Raw genomic sequence first — 23,221 nt, forward strand, 5'->3', positions numbered from 1 at the left:
TAGGAGGCCCACCACCGGGGCGAACGCCACGACTGCTGGGCCACTGCCATATGAAACGCTCTCTCCCTCGCTCTCTCCCTCGCTCACTCCCTCGATCACTCCCTCCCTCGCTCGCGTTTCGTACCGCTCGCTGGGGACTGGGCAGCGCACGCCGACGTGAAACGCAACCAAAATGATACCCATCGTGAAAACATCGCCAGAGGGTGGACTCACCTCCCAGTGAATGGGTGACAACATTGCCGGAGGGTGGACTCACCTCCCAGTGAATCCACCTGAAAGGGCCGAGGTCGACTTTGCTGAAATCGTCCGCCGAGATCTCGGGTAGATCCCTTTTAGTGCCCGACACACACGCACACACACACACACACGCACACACACGCACACATGTACACACATACACGCGCACACACACACACAAACACACGCACGCGCGCACACACACACGTACAGAGACACAAACACGGTGACACATACAGCCAAACACAAAGATCCCCCGTGTAGCCTTAACAGACTGTTGGGGCAAGTGCTGTTAGCGAGTAGCACCCTATGAAAGTCGGTACTGTGGCACACGAGGGGGTGGATGGTCAGCACCACGCTCGGCCGCCTTTGTCTCCCTAATGGCGATGTTTACACACCGCACCAGCTGCTCATTAAAGTCGATCTTGGGCAGAACAAGGGACCGGTTTAGAAACCACTCGCCATTGACGCTCGCGGCGCCGGGAATTTAACTCAAGTCACCAGGTTCGTAAGCGCAATGCGCCGACTCCTGCGCCGCCGCTCGCCACATACACGCACGCACATATACGTACATGTCCGTGTACATAAACATGTACACGTGTACACGTACAAACACAAACATGCGCAGGTTTAGACATCGGTGAGACTGCTCAGTGAAGGAAGTGGGATTGGTCGTCAGGGATTGATGACCGATGGTGATAAATGGAGACCAGCGTGAGAGTAGCAGCCAAGGGATGGAATTCATCTGAAAGGACGGTCACTCAAGAGATGGGAGAGGGGAAATCACATCGTGTACAGCAGGGGTGTCCAAACTTTTTGCAAAGAGGGCCAAATTTGATCAAGTGAAGATGCCCGGGGGTCAATAGTTCCTTCTGACATTTTTTTAACCACAAAAGTTACATGAAAATACACACTGTTATAAAAACTATTTTCATTGTCACAATTACCTTTGTTTTTAAAATGACAATGTAACAAAATATAAGGCACTCAGGCAGACGTGAACAACTCTTCAGTCAGATAACATTGAACAAACTGTATAGAATACCTTAAATTTCCATGAGTTAAATATCTTTGCCTCATGAACATTTTAAACAGGAGTTATAAGTAATGCAAAGTGGTCTGTTATCATTCAACTTTAAAACAAGTGAATTTTGCCCTTGTCTTTTACAAGATCTTTCAGAAAGCAATAGTTTGTGTCACATCTACAGGTACATAACATCAACAGTTATAACCAAATCTTATTCAAGAGTTTAATAAAAACAAGTGCCATAAGTCCAAGTGCATTAGTGTGCTTTAGGATTTTCACTGTTAATAGTGACAGATGTTACCGTTCAAAACACTCAATTTCAGATTGATCAAGGAACAGATAACTTGCTGACACTAATGAGAAGGGTGATACTGAGATCTAGATTTCAGTAAAGAGACCAGGTCTGGCTTGAGGGCAGTGGTTGAGATGCGTTAATTTGTCACGCAAGTGGGAGTCACTCATCCTTGACCTCAATCGGTTCTTGTTTAAGTTCATGACTGAGAATGTTTGCTCACACAAATATGTGGAGCCGAATAAGCTCAGCATTTTCTTAGCGAATGACCGCATTTCTGGAAACCTGCTTTTGTCCAGCTGCCGGTAAAAGTCAACAAAAGAACACTGCTGGTGTTTTCCGCGGCACTCATCGTCACACTGCAGCTCTGTATGCTCCAGCTGCAGCTGTGGAGGAGCATCATCAGGGTCCACGCAGAAGGGAGAAGAGAAAAGCAACATGTCCTTTTCAATAACTGCAACGTCCCGAAAGCGTTTGTTAAATTCCACAGAAAGAGATGTGATAGCTGTTGCATAACTCTTCATTTGCGTACCGATGTTGTCCTGTGGGAAACTGTCAATGACCTCTTTCAAAAGCTGGGAAGTGCGCGGTGCAGGGCTCTGTTTGGGACAAGTGTCTTTGGAAAAGTTGCAGTTTGGTTCCAAAGGCCTTGATGTGAGCGTATAGCTGGCTCACCACTGCATCTTTCCCTTGAAGATTAACATTCAGCGCATTCAGATGCTTCGTTATGTCAACCAAAAAAGCCAGATTTGCCAGCCATACAGGATCGGACAGTTCTTCCATTGGTTGTCCCTTCTCACCCAAAAAATTTTCAATTTCCTCTTTGAGAGAGAAAAATCGCTGCAGTGCGGACCCCCAACATAGCCACCTCACATCGTTGTGATATATTACGTCACCGTATTCAGCCTGGATGTCACGCAAGAACTGCTGAAACTGTCGGTGGTATAGAGCTTTAGAGCGAATAGAATTGATTGCCTTTGCCACTGGTTTCATAACATCGTCAAATTTGAGATGTTTGGCGCAGAGAGCCTGCTGGTGAATGATACAGTGAAGTTTAATAGCGTTACCTGCTTCTTCACTGACTTTATTGCAGATCAGTGTGGACAATCCACTTCGCTCACCAGCCATGGCAGGCGCACCATCGGTAATGATCCCAGAAACTTTACTCCATGGAAGTTTCATATCATCAACAGCTTCACAAACAGAAACGAATAAATCTGTTCCTCTGGTTTGCCCTTTAAGGCTTTTGAGGTCAAGCAGCTCCTCTGTCACGTTCATGTTGTCATCAACTCCTCTTAAAAAAATAAGTAGTTGTGCAGTGTCAGATGCATCGGTGCTTTCATCGCAGGCTAATGAGAAATAATCAAAAGCCACTCCCCTGTCCCCCAGTTGTCTCTGAATATCTGACGATATGTCCTCAACTCTCCGTGCCACAGTGTTGCGTGCCAGGCAAACATTCATAAATTCTTGCTACTTCTCGGGGCAAATGTTCTCCACCATTTTCATGACACAGTCTTTGATAAACGCACCTTCAGTAAAAGGTTTGCCATGTTTAGCTATTAACATGGCCACTTCATAGCTGGCTTTGGTGATGTTTTCCTTTGTCTCACAGGCCCGCGTGAAGAATCGATGTTGCAATGCCAGAGCAGCCTGGAGTTGCTTCACTTTTTCAGCGCGGTCACTCCCTGTTAGCTTGTCGTATGTTGTAGCATGTTTAGTCTCGTAGTGTCTCTTTACGTTGAAATCCTTAAACAAGGCAACCGTCTTTTTACAAATTAGACAAACACAATTGCCTCGATTTTCAGTGAAGAAGTATTGTAATTCCCACCGCTCCTGAAAGCGGCGGCCCTCACTGTCAACTTTTCTCTTTTTTTGCAGTCGCCATGGCAGAAATTACTCGAGAAGGGTTCGCGGCACGGATCCAGAGCCAGATAGCATTAGAATGGTGCTGCCACCGCGTGGTGAAATGAGGAACTGTTATGATTTATTTATTCTGACAGAGCTAGCGAGCCATAAATAACACATTATAAGACCAAAGCTGCGGGCCGTATGAAATCTGACCGCGGGCCGTGTTTGGCCCGCGGCCCGGACTTTGGACATGCCTGGTGTACAGCTACATTTAGACTCATGGAACAAACTTACCATGAGAAAAATAAACAATACGAACGAGACAGTAAAAATGAGAAGATAATCGTGACAATCAAATCGCCGGTGGTTTTAATTTTAAAAAATTGTATAGAATTATTTTTACGTTTAATGATTCTATGACGCTTTGGGTGTCAGATTTGTGCCAATAAGGCGCCAGGTGTTCACCAAGAATCAATTGACTCGACTTGCTGCTTCGCTACTGGCGGTGATCTGCACCAGCCATGGAATAAATCTGAAGGTTTGTAATCGCGCGCGAGCATGAGTGCAGTGCGTCGTGAGCGCGCCGCGCTGATCGCAGTCAGCTCTTTGGAGCGGAGAGGAGACCACTCCACCACTACTCCACACACACACACACGGGTACTGTGTCCACAAACACGTAAGTGCAACACACGTGCGTACACGTACAGCAATATATACACACATATGTAGAAATAAACACAAATACATAAACATATGCAGAAATAAATACAAAGATGTAAGTTGAACTTCTTTCGCACCAGAGGTAGCCAACCACGCTAATCGGAAGTGCGGGGGAAGGCCAACAAACTAAACATAAAAAGCAGTTCCAAATAAATGAGTTTTCAATCTACATTTAAAAGTGCATAGCTCCAGTGCCTTCCTAATATCGGAAGGGAAGAGCGTTTCAGACGGCCGTAAAAGCGCATCTGAAAGCGCCACGCGATGCTGTGACCATCTTTTATTGATGGTTAGCCAGAAGCCGCTGCTGTGAAGATGACCGGAGTTCACGTGATCGTGGTTGATGTTCCTTTACGGCAGGGGTGGGGAACCTTTTTTATGCCAAGGGCCATTTGGATATTTATAACATCATTCGCGGGCCATACAAAATTATCAACTTAAAAATTATCCTGTTATATTTGATCAAACATTTAATTAACTTACCCCTAACGCGATGGCTGGAACTGCTTCTCTTTGGTGAGGCGTGTGATGTCAGCTGGAGTTGATGATGTTGCTACTCGCAACTGCTTTTCCAGGTTTGCTCCTACATGTATTGAATTTCAAGTCCCGCCTGCGGTTGCCTTGGCAGGGCCAGACCAAATGATTTCGCGGGCCTTATACGGCCCGTGGGCCGGACGTTCCCTTCCCCTGCTTTACGAGATCAGCAAGGTTTTGTGGTTGATTTGGCGCAACCACTTTGTGTGTAACGAGTGCGACCTTACAATGATCACTTCAGTCGCCCAGTATCGGTTGAGCAAACGCCTGCGTAGGGCGGCATTGCAAGCCACGGCAATGTGCGTCTGATGGGCCGAGTCGGCGCGTCTCAGGGGTGCAAGGCAACCCCTGGCGCCAGCTTCCCTCGGATGGGGAAGAGGGGGGCGGAGGGGAGGCAGCAGAGTCATTGTGTGGGGCGGGGAGTCCACAACAATGATCCACACCGCTAAGGAGGAGAGGGAATCGCGGTCGTGCCAAAGGCGACGTTTGGGGATGGGGGGTGCACCCCAGCAGAGCCCCCCCAGTGCTGACCCTGGCCCCTTCGCTTAGCTGCGGTTCCCTCATCCCCAACTTTGATGGCAGCGTGGAACAGCTGATGAGCCCCGTGAAGCCGAAACTCGTCCTAGTCTCCTGTGCTAAAGGCTACACATCCCCTTGGTGACGGCCTTGGGGCCAAGAGGTGTGGTTTATTTCACAAATACGTTCTGTTCGTAGACCTGGCCGAAGCCGCGTGACCAGGGCCTCGCTCTGCCTTCCTCGGGCCACCAGCGGCCAGGCTCTCGTCGGCGTGGCCGCTGCTGAAGCCGCCTGCGGCTCGGCGGGCTGCGCACGCGCGGCCGCTCAGCCGGCCTGCTATGCAGCCACAGGTTCCATTCCCGCTGCAGTCAGCCGGTGATTCCTGCAGAGAAATTACCAAAGTGCCCCGGGCTGCTACGAAACCTACACTAAATAACCTTTTTCATTTGGGTGCCAGGAAGGGCAGTGGAGTGGTGACACTTGTGCCTCCTCACAGCAAGAAGCGCCTGGGTTCCATTCACCGACTCGGGCGTATTCCTGTCTTGAGTTGGTTGTAGGCTGTCTCTCCCCCACCCCCGTTCTGCATGGGGTTCCTCTGGGTTCTGTGGTTTCCTCCTTTTCCGAAAGCGAAACAATCACCCACAATGTCATCGGTGTTGGCCAAACATTCCCAATGTAGCAGGGCCCTCCTGAAAACGAGTCTTTGTACTAAGCGTGGCTTTCCTGGGTAATTAAATTGCGATTATGATGACATTGGCAAAAACGAAGCCAATGCGTGTGCATGCTTGAGAATATTCTCCCATAATTGGAACCCGAAATTGTTTTGATTCGTTTAAAGTTAACAACTATTGCTACGCAAAAGTTTTATTCCAGGGTCTCCATGGCAAGAGGTGATGAACCCCACTTTGCAAGGCAGAGACGAGACAAAGATCCCCCGTGTAGCCTTCCACAGACTATTGGGGCAAGTGCTGTTGGCGAGCACCTATGAAGGACGGCACGGCACGCAAGGGGGTGGGTGGCCAGCACCACGCCCAGCCGCCTTTGTCTCCCACATGGCGATGTTTACACACCGCACCAGGTACTCATGTAAGCCGACCTAGATGAGACCACAGTGGTGATGTTTACACATCACAGCAGATACTAATTTGAGGCTGAGTGGACCTAGGGGAGGCCCATGACCGGTTCAAGTAATCGTCACCGGTGCTGGTGGCCGTGAGCGGGAATCAAACTCGGGTCGCCAGGTTTCGTATTGCAGCGGTGCTACCCGCTACACTACCGCCGCCGCCCCACTGAGCTGACACGGAGAGCGCTGCGGGTCGTGTACGTGGAGGCAGGCCGAGACCAGGCCACAGCTTCCACGTGACCAGGGCCCCCCTCACACCGACGAGCCCTTCTCGCCGGTCTCCTCACCTTTGCGCGTCCGCTCTCAGCCCTCACAATGTCCGCCCCTTGGCATTCACAACACAACCTCGGTCAGGGAAAGGCGTAAAGCCGACGCCGAGCGGCGTCGCGTGAGAGTGCGCGGCGGAATGATATGTGTGAGGGAACGTGTGGGTGAGTGGGTGAGTGCGTGTGTGAGAGTGAGTGTGAGTGAGGGTGGGTGTGAGTGAGTGAGTGAGAGTGGGCTGGTAAGGACGTGAGAGTGGGGGTGGGCTGGTAAGCACGTGAGTGAGTGAGGGAGTGAGAGTGAGTGGGCTGGTAAGCACGTGAGTGAGTGGGCTGGTAAGGACGTGAGTGAGGGAGTGAGGGCGAGTGGGCTGGTAAGCACGTGAGTGAGTGAGGGAGTGAGTGTGAGTGGGCTGGTAAGCACGTGAGTGAACGAGTGAGTAGAAGGGAAGGGGGGGGGTGGTGGATACGGGGTAGACCAGTGTGAAAGTGAGTGATTAAATCGGGTGAGTTAGTTGGCGAGTGGGAAACTATCCGGAGGTATATCGGTGAGAGAGCGACTGGTGAGGAATCTCGCGAGCGAGTGAGGCAGCGGGATAGCAAGCGACACAGCCGGCTAATACGTTGAGCAAATGGGTGAATGAGAATCCAAGTAAGCAAGCAGAGCTAGTGAGTGGACGAGAGTGGATAAGTGTAAGAGTGAGTGGACGAGAGTGAGTGGACGAGAGCTGGTGGACAAGTGTAAGAGTGAGTGGACGAGTGTAAGAGTGAGTGGACGAGAGTGAGTGGACAAGTGTGTAGAGTGAGCGCGACGGTGGGCTGGTCAGCAGGTGAATGCACAGTCTGGGGAGTGAGCGCACGAGCCGGTGAGTAAGCAAGGAGATTAGCAGAGGGGGTGGACAATCGAGCGAGCTCTGTAGTCGAGCGGACGTGCAAGAGGGTGAGCGAGCGCACCGGCGAGCCGGGCCAGTGAGAGGTGAACGAGCGAGTGGGCGGCGGCGAGCGAGCACACCGAGGGCGAGCGAGCAGCTGAGCGGGGAGGGGGCGAGCGGGCGAGGGTGGACGAGCGAGCCGAGGGGGGTGCCAGGTGCCGGTGGGGGGCGGGCGAGGGAGGGAGCAGACGAGGAGCCTCACAGATCCCACAGGAGGACGGTTCGCGAGCCCGAGGCGAGGCTGAGCGAGCAGCAGGCACATGGCGTGACGCCGGCCGCGTGCCGAACCACGAGCGAGGCGTCCACCCCGCAGCGAGAGAAATCGTCCGTGATGAAACTTGGGGGGGGGGGGGGGGAGGGATCGGGGCATGGCCATTAATGGTGGAAACGTACATCTGTGTTTACGTCTGTGTGTACGTATGTTAGACTTCTTTCACACCGTACAAAGCCAACCGTGCTAATCGGAGGTGCGCTGGAAGGAAAACAAACTGAACACAAAAATTGACCGCCGGTTGCGTGGATCAGCGGCTCATAATGGCCGGGTCCGAGCGTTGGCCCCGGACAGGATTTCCACTCGCCCACGGTGGAACCAGCTGCTCAGTATACAGCGCGGTTGGCAGTCCAGGCCCGTTCACCATGGTGACCCAGACGACGAACCCAGCTGGAACGTTGAGTGGAGGACAGATGGAGCGTGCCTTTGAAGGCTTCGCCATCCAACCGGCGGATCGAGGTACTCACTTTGCTCTCAAAAGTAAACAAAAAAATGCTTCGCCCTCTGTTTGGACACCAACAAACATAACGATACCGCAGTTGCTGAATAATGCCAAGGCCAAAAAAAAAACCTTTGAGGCAATGTCTTAAACACCCACGACAGATGCGGACGCGTGATTCACATGTTGTCCATGTCACAGCGCAGAACCAGTCGTGCTGAGCCCCTGGGTACAATCTGGGTTTCAGCCACTGGTGGTGAAACCAGACCCTCAAGTGCAGTGAGTCGGCCGTCTCGGCCCAGTCACCAATGACTGCGCAATGCTTTTGATTTTTCACTCAACTGATCCTATTCTAGTTTTCAAGGCTTAAGTTATGGTAATAAAAAAAGTCTTACAATGTATTACGGGTAACGTGTCTGACAATGGCCCCTCTTCAAGGCTAATGCCCGAAACGTTGCTGAGTGGATATATTGTTTCCCTTTTAAGGCCACAGCGTAATTGACGAATGTTGGGAGTTGCCTGCAGGAGGCAGAAGGAGTGGCCCAAGAAAAGAAAATAGAGAAGGGAACGCACAAACTGCACACAGATAGCCGTGCCGGAACGCTCCGTTTTTACTGTTCCCTCCATGCACCACGTAATTGCCTGGACTCACAGTGCAGTAAACATGCATGCAACAGACAAATTGGCGCAGTAGTAACACAGTGGTACCACTCGCGGCTCACAGCCGGGTGCCTCTCTGCGTGGGGTCTGTATGTTTCCCCCTGCTCTGCAGAGTGTGAGCAGGAGTGCAGTGATTAGAATGATGCGCTACGGACCCGGCGACCCAAGTTCGATTCTCGCTCACGGCCAAGACCAGTGACGATTATCTGAACCGGTCCTGGGCCTCCCCTAGGTCGACTCAGCCTCAAATGAGTACCTAGTGCGGTGTGTAAACATCAACACTGGGGAGACAAAGGCCATTCTGGACTTCATAGGTGCTCGCTAACAGCACTTTCCCCAACAGTATGCTAAGGCTATACGGGGGATCTTTGTCTTTGTGGAGTTTGTATGCTCTCCCCCTGTTCTGCAAAGGGGTTTTCCCCACGTTCCCCAGTCTCCTCCCACAGCAAATAAAACATCCAATGTGGCCACTGTCGGCCACAACATCCCAATGCTGAAACATTTCCCGCAAATGACACCATTGGGATGACGCAGCAGCAGCATCACCCCCTCTTACAAAAACTGGTGCCCCTGCTCTGGTGTTGCCCTGCTATTGCCTAGAGATGCTCTGATCTAGTCTTGCTGATAGCCCTATCTCAAGGTTCTGCTTCATACAGACGGTGCATTTGCTGTTGCCCGGTGTTTTTGTCGTGTAACTTCCATTCGGTATTACATTGTTCACGTTTCGTTCTTACAGATTTAGGAGTGGTATTGGTTGTTGGAGTACGGTCAAAGTGACAGTTGTACAAACATTCTTAATACCGTGAGGTGGTCCACCCTAAACCGCATCCACTGCACAAACCATGGCAGTGGATGCGGGTACCTGATGATGCACAAATGGAAAATAAAAACCTCTCCAGCAGCGTGCGACTGTGGTCATCCAGAACAGAACGTAACGACGCAATGCCCCGATCCACAAATGCGGCGAGATCGCAGCGATACACTACACCGCTGCTCCTCACGTGGTTATCTGCCTGACCACCTGAATGTGAAATTGTAGTTCTTGCTCTGCATCTACATCAGCCGTACGAAAGAAGAAGAACAAAATAACGCGCAAGAACAGGAGCGTAGTCATAGCAACGTAATGAAGGTAATGGCAACATGATGGGTCATGACGTTCACTGCGGCTTCCCTGGATAAATAAATGTAACAACAACAACGATAACACATATAACACAGTAACATGAAACAGTAACATCGCTATTAATATAGCACAATTAAATACACGTAATAAATACGATTACAGTGTCCGAGCTGAGTTTTAACCGATGAACAAAGACAAAGACCCCCCGTACAGCCGTCAACAGACTGTTGGGGCAAGTGCTGTTAGCGAGTAGCACCTGTGAAGGCCGGCAAGGCACACGTGGGTGGCCAGCACCACGTCCAGTCTGTCTCCCCAGTGGCGATATTTACACACCGCACCAGGTACTCGTTTTGAGGCTGAGTCGACCTATAAACACAACCTCATTTAAGCAACAATACTTCTGGTTCTTATGCTGAATTGTATCTACAGTATAAAAATATGGAGCCTATCGATAATCACAGCAAGAGGGCTGTAACAGAATGTGGCAGCAGAGCGCTGGTGCAGGTGCCGTGAGTTAAAGGAGGTTGTGATGAGTGGGGCACGTGGCATGACGACATTACCCACTCAGGCGGTGCAGCAATCGGTGAGGTGGGGCCCCAATATTTGATTTGTCTCGCATGGTCACCAAATGTTACTGCTCTAATTAAACTAAAAACAAAATGTGGAACGTAAATGATAGCATTTTCATGAAAAAAAATGTAAAAAGGTTTTTGTTCTTTAATACTTTTGAAAACATATCTCAGGATGGTTGTTAAGGGGGCCACAACTCGCAGCTTTGGCCACCACGGGAAGCCAAGGCGCCCCGTGCCGTCACGTTAGTTAGGCTCCTGAGTGGGGCCCGTGAGCAGGGTGAAGGAGGTCGTGATGAGTGGGGCGCGTGAGCAGGGTGGAGGAACGGGAGCGTGGCCTCGTGAGAAGGGAACACGGAGGTGGGCAACCAAGGGGAAGGTCGAAAGCCAGATGGTGGGAGACGTTGGGGTATGGAGTCCCGGTGTCGACTTTGCAACAGCTGGCAGAGAGGAGTCCAATTCCTCCTCTTTACCACTGTGCAGCCGAGCCGGCTCGGCAAGGCTCAGGAGGTGCCAGGTTGTTTTTCCACTGCACAAGCTGAGCCGTGCCGTTGATGTCACACGGAGAGTGGTGACGCGTGTGGATGACGTGGTGATGCCGTACTGACTGAAGTCACAACGCGGCATTAGACACCTTCATGCGAAGTCAGCATATCCACTGGCAATTATTTACTCAACTCAGCAAATAGCCAGTGGAAAGCCACCAGTAGTGTGGGGTTCCACACACTGTCTATATGTACGTTGAACTTCTTTTGCACCGTACGTAGCCAACCGTGCTAATCAGAGGTGTGATTGTGCCACTGGAAAAGGTGGCAAACGGCACTCACTGAGATGACCTCTTGACATGACCTCTAAGTCTCCAGCCAGGGTAACACTCCAAAATAGAGGCTTTTTGAGTTAGATTGCGTATTTATAAATGAGTCGTTAAACCTGCCACCCCCCAACACAGCCAATCAGTAAGGTTTGTGAACAAAATATGCCAATTAGTAACTAGTTCAGCATACCATGTGCTGAAGAGTAAACCCATAACATTTAAAATTCGAGTACGTTTCGCTGGTCATTACAACAACAACCAGCCTCACCAGCCGACAGCCAGAATTGGCCGTCGCCTGCCCACCGATCTGCTCGGCGGGGGCAGGCAGGAAGGCCGTGGGCGACAGGGAGAGCTGGGGTGGGGGGGGTTGCGTGGGTGTTTGCGGCAGTCGGTGCCGACCGGTTGCTGTGCAGGATGGTGCGGCTGCCCGTGCGCCGGTTCGCGATGACCACGGAGGAGGGCGGGGCGCGACAGTTCGCGTGCACGACCACGAGCCCCGCGTCCACGCCGCTCACCTGCAGCTCCTCCCGCACGAAGCTGCAACAAACGGCGGCGCTCGTGGGGATTCGATTGTTTTGTCCGCGACAACGGCCGCGAGCGACGGGAGCTCGACGGGAGCTCGCGCACGTCCCACGTGTAAACGATGCCGACCCCGGGTGTCGAGATGCGTTCCGCACCGTCGTGTTTGCTGAATCGTGGATACCAACGTGATGTCTGTCGCTCGTCATTGAAGAAAGTTTGGAATGGAACGTGGCAGGAAAGCGTTGTTGGTGACGCGAGTCCGGGAAGGCTGTAACGGGTGCGGTACGCGAGCTCTCAGGCTTTTTAACTGCCCCGTCTCTCCACATGCCCACCCTTTTCTTCACCCAAACCCCTCCGGCCTGCTGAGTGAGCCGAGGGGTGCTCAGCAGGAATCTACGCTCAGCCAGAATTGTGTGGTCAGAATGTCATGATTGAGACAAACATTAGACCGTCTTGACTGAACTTCGAATCGACCAATTAGATATAAAATCGACATGTTTGGTAAGTTTTACGTCCTGCGGTGACCTACTGACATCACGACTGCTGTCAGCATGGTCCCAAGCTCTTGGTTGGCACTCTTCACCCTTCACCGAGCGTGCCCTCGTGGACACACACATAGCGTGACTACGGCACAGGCGTGCCACCGTGGGCCGGCGTGACCATGGCATGGACTTGCCACCGTGGGCCGGCGTGGTGATACGCGGGACCCCAGGGCAGCGCCGCCCCGGCTGAGCTTCAGTGCCCTTCGGAGCGGCAGTGGGAACAAGGCGTGCGTCACGAGCTGGGCAATCATAGCTTGACGATAGCAGAGCTGCGCCTTCGATAACTATCTCCACGCTTTCAATAATTTATTGACGTTGTTTACATTATATTCATGCTGTTTTCTTTGTTTAACTCTGCTGTTAAATTCGTTGCACTAAAATGGCCTGCTTTCTTTGACGATGTATTTGGCGGTGCTGCTGCTGAATTGGCAGTTGGTGCACAAGCAGAGTTAACAAACAAAACAACTCAATAAAATCGTGAACAACACTACCTACTTTGTGATGATTGAAGGGTTTATCTGTTACCCGAAAGCTACTATTCAGGTAAATAATCACTTGCCATTATAAAACAAAATGCGTTAATCGGAAAACGTTTTACAATGCCATTCTCAAACAATTGCAGTCTCCAACTCTCGTCTCCTCCGTCTCGCTACCGGCCTCAATGTGTGCCATGAAGAAGGGCGCTGCCTATAACGTCACCCATTGGCGATGTTTATTGTTCTAAAGGCACTCACGGTGTCAATGACGGACGTGACAAGTTGGTTTGTTTAATGTTACAATGTGTGCCCGTGCATGATGTTACCTGCCGAGGAGTGACTGGCGGCACGACAAGCTGGGTGGCACTTATTATGTTTGCTGCCCACGAAGTCTGAATCTGAATTTGCTGCACTGGACCATGTCTGGTGTTCAGATCGATTGGTCTGATTCACGTCCCGTTAAGATTAATAATTCTAGTTCTAATCGGCTCTTACCTGGTCTTAAAATAAAGGACCTGTAAAATCAATACAGCACAGGGCTTTCATCATTCAGTCAAATGTCCTCCAGGAACTTCCTTAGTCAGCATAGCGTTGCATCATGGAAGTTGACTCCACAATACTGCTTCTGAAATCACTTCAGCCAGTCTGTTACCCATCACTACCCGGCGCTCCTCACTGTGCAATGATTGGTTTATCACAAGTCGGGCATCTTGTAGGCATCGGAACCTTCGGTATTCGCTAGAGTAGTGTTTGTTTTTTTGAGTCTAACTTTGCGGGTGTCTTGACTAACATCACAGCAATCACTGGCACTGGATAAATAATAATAATGACGATAGTACAAACGATTATTTCTTCAGCCTGGTGTGCAGGAAGTCGTGGGTTCAATCCGCACCCTGACACCTGTATATTTGGAGTTTGTATGTCTCTCTCCCCGTAGTTGCGTGTATTTTTCTCCAGGCCTTCCGGTTTTTCCTTCCATGCGTTTAGAGCATTTGGCTGCTATAAATGTTCACGTGATAAACAACTTCGTTGAGCTATCATTTGTGGCCAGGTCGCATCTGAAAAAGAGTTAAATAGCTCAGTGGGCCTTACCTGGTAAAATAAAAATAGCTTAGTTTAATTAGAAAAAGTTTAGTTTAGTATACACGGCATGTTTTAAATTAGCAAAATAGTAACAATTACTTTGCCTAGTCTTTCATGACCAATGTCACAATTCACAATAGGGGTCAGATTACATGAGTAAATCAGCACGTCTGTTCATGCTACAACTTCATTTATTTGGCCGTGTCATCGAGTGGAGGAGGGTGTACGACACACATTGGCATTTCACTCAAGTAGAAATCTGGCGCCAAAAATAAATTGCCAATCGGAGTTAATGATCTCCGTAGGTCTTCTCATGCGCAAACAAGCACACTGGGTGGTTCCCATCGCAATTGCCCGTCCTGAGCCGGTGGTGTTCAAATTCCACGTCCCCGCGGGGACTCGAGCCAACTGCCGGTGACTCAACGCACAGTGGAGTTTAGCTGGTGGTGCTCATGAACTCATTAACTGGTGAAGAGTGGAAGAGTGGAGGCAACGCTGACTAGGATTTGAACCATGTTTGAGCTGAGATCCCATGAGGGATTACTCAACTGGGATTATACACAGCGATCAAGCATAGCCTCGTACTGGCAGACTGATGCCCCACGCCACGTTTGGAACTCAAGACTATCCTGGCCTCTTGAGCTCTCCCCTGGTTAAACAAAATTAACTTACCCACTTACTAAATCCCTCATCCACTCACCCACCATCTCACTCACCCACTCCATCACCACAGATTCATTTACCTACTCATTCACCCACGCACCCATTCTCTCACTAACTCACTCTAGCAAATGCGCTCATCCTGCCCTCTTCAACTCTCACCTGGTTAACAGAATAAACTTGACTTAACCCTTTCCCATTCCGCAGAGTGGGTCCTGTTAACCGCTGAATCCCGGAACGCGCAAGCGGCTGGCGTTAATTTTATTGAGAGGCGTAGCGCCATTGCACTCACCGCAGAGAACTGTAGCGACACGATCGCACACTATAATAGCCGGTGCAAAACTGTGCCACACGCCCTCTCGCATGGCCTTGTGGGAGCCTCGGTACGTCTTCAGGTCAGAAGACGTACCAATAAATAGTTTTTTTCTTCTGATTCAGTTCCGACGACGTACGAGTATTAATGACGTGCGCGTACGTCGTCGGAATGGGAAAGGGTTAACTTGATCCCTATAGCGCTACCCAAACGCAAATTCTCACCAAGATGCAGCTTGGTGGATAATTATGCGAATGATGATGATGATAATAATAATGTACATTTATTTCTCCAGGAAACCATCATGTCTGTTTAGATTCATAAATATAAACTCGTTCAAGCACATTTATCGTATGGTTAGCTGTTGGCACTAAAGTTGACATCCCTACTCTGCCGCAGTGGATCATGAACCCTCAAGACTTTATTATTCGAGCTGGTAAGGTCCCATTGAGCAACTCTGTTCCAAGTACAGCCACAGCCAAGCACCATCGGCAGTGGCGGCAGTTACAGGACGTCGCAGTTACATAGAGTTACACAGAGATCCATAGACTCAGGTTTAATTCAGCTGGTAAGGTCTCATTGAGCTAAGCCGCTGTTACAAGGACGACCACAGTCCAAGACGGTCGGCAGTGGCGTCAGCTGACCAAAGCAGAAAACAACTATTTACACAAAAACTCAACCCATCTCCTGACCTCCTAATGTTCACTCTGTTTAGGTACATCTTCTTGGTTCTTTCGGTAAAGTCACGTAGAAGGGAAGTAATAAAATAATAAAAATAAAACATAATAAAACAATTCTCACGACGTTTCTACCCACCCTAGGGTGGGTAGAATAATACATAGGGTGGGTAGAATAATACATAGTGCAATATTACAATGTATAAGGTGGTTAATAGCAATACAGTATATTATTTAATGTTGGGTTTGTCTATGGCAGTATATAGTACGGTGTAGACTCGTGTGATGTAAGAGAATAAAGTTTAGATGGAAGCATATTATATATTTTTTACGACGTAGAATTGTAATGTATTACTTACTGTTAGTAACTCAGCTTATTGTAGAGTATATTTAGTATACTGATGATACTATGTAGTTTATACTTTAGTTGTTTACGTGGTGATTTTAGTTACTGCAGCTACATACTATTAACACTCCTTCCCTTTATTAATGCTACCCCTATCCCCTCCCTTTGATGCTGCTAATCCTGCATAATGCACGGGCATAAGTAGTACTATTCACATACCTGCATTTCCCATATCCCCTCCCTTTGATGTTGCTAATCCTGCATAATGCACGGGCATAAGTAGTACTAATCACATACCTGCATTTCCCATATCCCTTCCCTTTGATGCTGCTAATCCTGCATAATGCACGGGCATGAGTAGTACTAATCACATACCTACATTTCCCATAAATATGCTAAATGCCTCTTGATATGCATATTATTTTGTCAAGGCGCTCTTTTCCCCCCTTCCAACCCAGCTTATATATATGCTCCAAGCACGTGTGCTGTTTCATTCAGACGCTGTCGCCTCGACAGACCTGGTTTTCACCTGAGGACGGCTGCTTGCGTTGTGGCCGAAACGACGTGAGAATTGTTTTATTTTTTATTATTTTATTACTTCCCTTCTACGTGACTTTACCGAAAGAACCAAGAAGATGAATCCCTGCAGTCACGAAAGCTTTAGATCGAAATCTGTTTAGGTAATGTTTGATGGTGTGGGTAAATCTACACCATCACATGTATGTATGCATGTTGAACTTCTTTCGCAACGTACGTAACCAACCGTGCTAATCGGAGGTGCTGCGTTGTCTGTCAGGGGACGTGGAATTGTTTAAAACTACTTCACTCTGTGCCCTGCTGCTGTCATTTCTTGCTCAGTGTCCAGGTCTCATGGCAATTTCACAATCGCTTAATTGTAGTGAGAGTGTTATTTTCTTTAGTTGTCTACAGAAATCGCTAATTTTGCTAAAATGTTCGGATTAATGGCGTATGACCAAACAACCGTCAGACGTAAGAACCTAAGCAGGCCTGAGCCTGGATATCGCTTGCATGGGTGACCACCGTGCATTACACAGGTGCACGTTGTCAGCAGAGGGCAGTGCAGTAGAATTAATTGTTGTACTGTACCACGCTACAACTTTTATGCTCCCCGCCTCCCCAACTACCGGATTTTCCCGCATATAACCCGTGGGGTAGACCACTTTTTACAAACAAAACAAGACCCTGCGGGGTATATGGAGGTGCGGGCTATCCCAAAAATATTTTACACGTGTGACATGTCATAACTCGTAAACATTTTTCATGGTAGGACTATCCACTATGCAACACTTACCTTTGACTAAAACACTGCTGAATAAACCACTCGCACTAAGATTGCACACGTTACCACGTTTTAAATGATTCGAATTGTTTGTACAATGAAACTACAATGTTTGAAGTGGGCGCACTTTGTTTACCGGCGACGGGAGAGCTGGGGGGAGAGAGAGGTGGGAAGTTGGGGGCGAGGCAACGGCGTTACCGTAGTGCCGCTATTGTCTGCCCAGTGCGCAATCTCACAGTGCTAAAACTGTACTTACTTATCTACCAGTTATGTTACTTAATTATTTGATATTTACTCTTGTTACTTATTTACTGTTTTAAGTTCACTTGTTTCCGGTTAGTTTGTTTTCTTTGTGCACGTTGTGATTTTAATGTTAACAATTGATAGTGGAATGTATTACAAATGTAAACTTCGTATTAATATGATGTAATTCAGCTGCGGTAACGACGTTAAAGATATGAATGCATGCGGGGTATATGGAGGTGCGGGCTATCTGAAATTAATTTTACACAAAACGCTATTTTTGCGGGTTATATGCGTATGCGGGCTATATGCGTATGCGGGCTATATGCGTATGCGGGCTATATGCGTATGCGGGCTATATGCGTATGCGGGTTATATGCGTATGCGGGTTATATGCGTATGCGGGTTATATGCGTATGCGGGCTATATGCGTATGCGGGCTATATGCGTATGCGGGTTATATGCGTATGCGGGTTATATGCGTATGCGGGCTATATGCGTATGCGGGCTATATGCGTATGCGGGTTATATGCGTATGCGGGTTATATGCGTATGCGGGCTATATGCGTATGCGGGTTATATGCGTATGCGGGTTATATGCGTATGCGGGTTATATGCGTATGCGGGCTATATGCGTATGCGGGCTATATGCGTATGCGGGTTATATGCGTATGCGGGTTATATGCGTATGCGGGCTATATGCGTATGCGGGTTATATGCGTATGCAGGCTATATGCGTATGCAGGCTATATGCGTATGCAGGCTATATGCGTATGCAGGCTATATGCGTATGCAGGCTATATGCGGAAAAATACGGTAACACCGACCAGCTTGGTGAATTATAGTCAATGAACCCTCACAGCCACGATGGTGTCGGGAGGCCCTCATGCAGCAGTGGCTGGCAAAAGGGATGTAAATGATTATCAATTATTTGGCTTTACGGATATAAATATTAAAATGACCTCACGGCGGCCTACCGAGCATTCCGCTCACTGGGCCGCTCCGAAGATGCATCTGCAGGCCGCCATGCAACCTCCTCTCAGCGGCCGCGTCCTCCCGCACGTCGGCGAACTCGCCCCAGGCAGCAAAAGCAGCTGTCGTGTGCCCTAATGCTCCGAGGCTTCGGGGAGCTGAGGGAGTGGTTGGTGGTGGCGGTGGTGAGGTGTGGCGGTGTCTTACTCTGCGACTCTGCCTGCAGCCAGCGTCCCCATGAAGGCGCACGGCACCCCGAGCTGGGACAGAACCGTGCAGGTGTTGGACGCATTCCCCCCTCGCTGCCAGCGCTGGGACACGCATCTGTGGGCACGCGGAAAAAGAGAGCGGGATTCGGCTGCCGCATCCGAGGAAGGCCAGCGGGGCCGGCAAATTACCCACCCCCGATTCGGGGAGGAAGTGACGAAAAAAAATAACAATACTTGTACAGAACTCTATCGAGGCCTTGAAATTGGAATGACACTTTAATCCTTAACGACCCTACCCCTTTTTAACCCTTTTAAACCAACGCACGCACTACCATACGATAACCACAAAAATATAATCCGCGCTATTTAAGGTTGCCGCGGTGGCCAGATGTGAGCTAGCTCGCCTGGTATACAGGAGGCCGTGGGTTCGATCCCGACCCTGATGCCTGTTGTATATTTGGAGTTTGCATGTTCTCCTTGTGGTCGCTTGGATTTTTCTCTGGATCCTCCGGTTTTTCCCTCCACATTTAGAAACATGCGTTTAGAGTATTTGTCTACTAAAAATTTCACATGATAAGCCACTTCGGTGAGCTATCATTTGTGGACAGTTCAGTGGGCATTACCTGGTGGTAAAATAAAAAAGATATTTTAGTTTTAATTTATTTAAATACCACAGCATCCCTATTCCCTTCACATCGCAATCTCATCTTAACCGCTCAAAGGGCACCCCCAGTGACAGCTGTCCCTTGCAGCAACGTCTGGCCTGCAAGTGTCCACGAGACTTTCCAGTCGGGGGGCGATAATTGCTGCGCAAAATCTTTTGTCAAAACGGAAATAAAGAAGTGTGGCTTGAAAGGGCGGAGATGAAGATGCTTCGATGGACGTTGAGAATATCTCTTTAAGGGGAAGGAGGAGGAATGAAGAGGGTAGATGGAGCGAGGAAATCCTCTCGTGAGCGTCTAAATGCAATCTCGTCTGAAGTCGCCGCGCAAAAAACAGTGCAACATGCATTGCGACAAGCAAACACGAATGAGAGAGAGCGGTAGCGCAGTGGTTAGTGCAGTGCTCTATGAACCCGGTGACCCGAGTCCGATTCCTGGCCACAGGAAGCCTTTTGTTGTTGTAATGTTCTGATCTGCCCTGACTGGTTATCTGTGAAAAGGAGCTTTATAGCTCATCGAATTCCTCCAGACGAAATAAATATTTAATAACACCAGTGGCGAGACTTGAAAATATAACAGGAGCAATGAGTAAATTGACAAGATGGATTGTGCAGCAGTAAAGAGTTCCTCGTCATGCATTGAGAGTGAGAGGAAAGCTGAGACACGGAGAGCCACAGGTGGCTGCAGACAGCAGAAGAGGCTGCACAGCAGAAGGAGTAACTTCTCCTCCTCGTGTCGAGGTGCCTGGAGATGGAGAGGAGGAGGGGAGGGCGCAGCAGCGTGCTCTGCAGTGGAGGGAAGATATGAGATCAGAAACACGGTCGTGGTCGCTTGAGTTATCACTTCAGTAAAACGCACATTCCTCCACATCATTACGTCCATTCTCACCAATTTAGACAAAATAATTACTTAGTGCTCGTGGTATTTACGCCATCCTTACAGCGCAAGGCTATCATGAGGGGAGGCACAGTGTTTCAGTTTGTAGCAGTTTCAAAGTAAGCAGCGATATTGCTGTATAATCCCAACTGAGTCATTTGAGGTGTAAAAATAAATAGACAAATGTTTACCAATACACTCGCACACAATGGCCTACTTTTTAGGATTACATCAGTGGACCTACAACGTCCGCTAAGCAGCAACACTATGCTAAGAATTATACGGTTAATTCACCGTGCAGTAATAACCAGGGCGTCCTGCCGGATTCGAACTCCAAACCTTTGCAACGCGTGGCTGCACGCGCTGGGGCATGCCGCGTGAACCGGTCAGAGGCGGAGCGGAAAACTCCCCAAGGAGCCACATTAATACAAAAAAACCCATTCAATGCATTGTTCCTGGTAAATATTAATACAACACAAATAATAATCGGGGTCACGGAGGAAACTCTTTGAACATCAAAGGGATACGTGAGAGCAGTGACTCTTCTTCCTAACCCGGGGTGCACGCACCCTCTGGGGGTGCGAGATGACCGTTCTGGGGGTGCGAGACATGGCCAGATGTCTTTCGAAAATCAATAATCGAAACACAAATTAAGCACGGGCACGTCGGTACAACTACTTTGTTTCATCAAACCCTCTGCATGTATTACGATTATACATTTTTTTAATGATTGAGAACCAACGGGGATGCAGGGCTGCAGTAAAGGTTTAAGAACCACTGCGTTAGAGTAATCCATAGCTGTCAACCCATGCGGTTTACCCGTATTGTTGTACAGGGTAATTGAGTTTTCAGGTCCATACGGCGTACAGCCGTTTCAATACGGGCTAACAATGTTTTCGTTTGTCCATTTGTTTGTGTTTCTCCCTTGTGATGGGACTTTGTAGGAGAACGTTGAGATTTATAAGGGTACGGGGTGACCAATAAGGTCTGGACTGGTCTGTAATAAGGTAGGGGGCACTGATAAGGGGTTGACAGGTATGGTAATGAAACACGTTTTAAATAATCTTACGTGCTATGAAGGGCCATTGCCCGAAACGTCGACTTATGATTTTCCCTTCCTTTGAAGGCCACACGCACACGCGGTGCTACTGAAGAACGCCCAGGCTGTTATGGTAATTGTGCCGAGGCAATCACTGGCAGCACACGAGCGCGGGTCGACGTCACAGGCCCGAAGACGCGAAACGCGTGGCCGGCGATGACGTCACCACACCCACTCGCCAGGCGCGTGGGTGACGTCATGTAATCGTCTCGAACGTGGGGGGGCGCGGCAATGACGTCATGTAGCAACGTTTACTTGATGCGATGACGTCACGTGTTGTTTACGTCCTCGAGGGTGGGAAGTGGGGGTCAAATTGCCTGATGACCGCTTGTGTTGCGATCGAAACGTCGTAGTTTTTTTGTTTGAACCTGACTTTATCGAAAGACCCAAAGAATATGTACAGTGCTGTTGCTCAATTCAATGCTGACAAGTGTAAAAACGAGTTACCCCATTCTCTTGTATGAAGTTATAACCATTGCAGCACAAGTGCACACAAGCATCACATTTGTGCGGGGAAGTCAACGGCGGTTCTTGTCCACTGGTATATAATTGACTCAAGAAAGAGGCACGGTCACACCAACAGACGTGGTCGTCTGAAGCGATGTAAACTTGCACGCGGGGGGGTGGGGGGTCCTGGTCCAAGCAAAGACGTCGCCATGAGCGAGCGAGCCACAAGGCGACCATCACGCGCAGTCCACGCAGCTGTCGGGGCAATTGTTGTCAGCGAGCACCTATTAAGGGCCGCGCACCCCCCACTACGGCACCACCAGCACCACCACCACACGGCCCGGTGCGCCACGCGGCTCATCAAGTATCGCTTCGTGACGTTCTTTGTCCAGCACCACCGTCTCGACTCACGTGCTTCGCGGCGCTGGACATATTGGTTGTTTATTTTAGCCGAATAATAATAACGTCTCCCGTTGCTGATGTTGCCGACCCCTGCTGCTGACACGACGCGCTCGGGGTGACGGGGCGAGCGAGATGGCGTGGGAGCGGTGAGCACCTCGTGTCCGTGTCCTCCTCGGGGTACGAGTCGACCACGCTGATGATGTCCAGGCACACGAGTCCCACGCACAGCACCCGGCCGCGAGGAGACATCCTCCTCCTCCCAACGCCGACGACGCCGCTCGTGGTCACTGCGGCCGGGGTCGAAGGCTGCGTGCAGCCAGCCGCGTGGCGAGCGCTGGGGGGCAGGGGGCGCCTTGCACGCACTGTACGTGTGCACGTACTGTATGTGTATGTACTGTACGAGTGTGCACTGTATGTGTGTGCACTGTACGTATGCACGCACTGTACGTGTGTACGCACTGTATGTATGTGTTGAACTTCTTTCGCACCGTACGTGCCGATCGGAGGTGCGGGGGAAGGACAACAAACTCAAGACGAACAGCAGTTCTAAAGAAACAAGTTTGTTAATCCAGGTGATTTAAAAGCGCATCGCCTTCAGTGGCTTCCCAATATCGGAAGGGAAGAGCGTTCCAGACGGCCGCAGGAGCGCATCTGAAAGCGGTGACCACCACCGCCTTTGTTCGATGGCGACAGCCAGAAGTCGCTGCTGCTGCTGTTACTGTGAGGATGCAGGGAGCTGACATGACGATGGTTGTGCTCCTCGACGAGAGGAACGTAAACCCCCCCCCCCATCCCTGGTGGTCAAAGCTACGAGTTGGGCCCCCCTTGACAACCACCACGAGATTTGTTTTCAACAAAAGTGTAAAACAACAAAAACTGATTTAAAACGCGGTTTAAGTTTATATTTTCATAAATTTGTTTTCATTTACGTTCCACGTTTCATTTTTATTTAGCGAGAGCAGTAAAGGAACAGCGCAGAGGGGTAGCACGGAGCGGTAGAGGTCGCATCTTAGCGATGACGGAGCGC

At 49.6% G+C, this 23,221-nt stretch overlaps 1 protein-coding gene across 5 annotated transcripts in view; it reads right to left on the minus strand.

The window, feature by feature from the left end:
• KHK (ketohexokinase) overlaps positions 1-22,933 on the minus strand; it is a 36,071-nt gene extending 13,138 nt beyond the window's left edge. The window contains exons 1-5 of one of the 5 annotated variants that reach the window (XM_078615275.1): positions 22,349-22,933; positions 18,707-18,823; positions 11,765-11,902; positions 7,692-7,826; positions 257-329 (exon numbers count right to left, since the gene is read on the minus strand). In XM_078615275.1, coding sequence (XP_078471401.1) covers positions 257-329; positions 7,692-7,826; positions 11,765-11,902; positions 18,707-18,823; positions 22,349-22,443 — 558 coding nt within the window. In that variant the 5' untranslated portion in view covers positions 22,444-22,933. The remainder of the gene's footprint in view (positions 1-256; positions 330-7,691; positions 7,827-11,764; positions 11,903-18,706; positions 18,824-22,348) is intronic. The other 4 variants (XM_078615274.1, XM_078615276.1, XM_078615277.1 and 1 more) reach the window with 4 other exon arrangements.
• Between the last annotated feature and the right edge of the window lie 288 nt (positions 22,934-23,221).

Source organism: Lampetra planeri, chromosome 46 (genome assembly GCF_965212315.1).
Source record: "Lampetra planeri chromosome 46, kcLamPlan1.2.h2, whole genome shotgun sequence".
Classification (NCBI taxonomy): domain Eukaryota; kingdom Metazoa; phylum Chordata; class Hyperoartia; order Petromyzontiformes; family Petromyzontidae; genus Lampetra; species Lampetra planeri.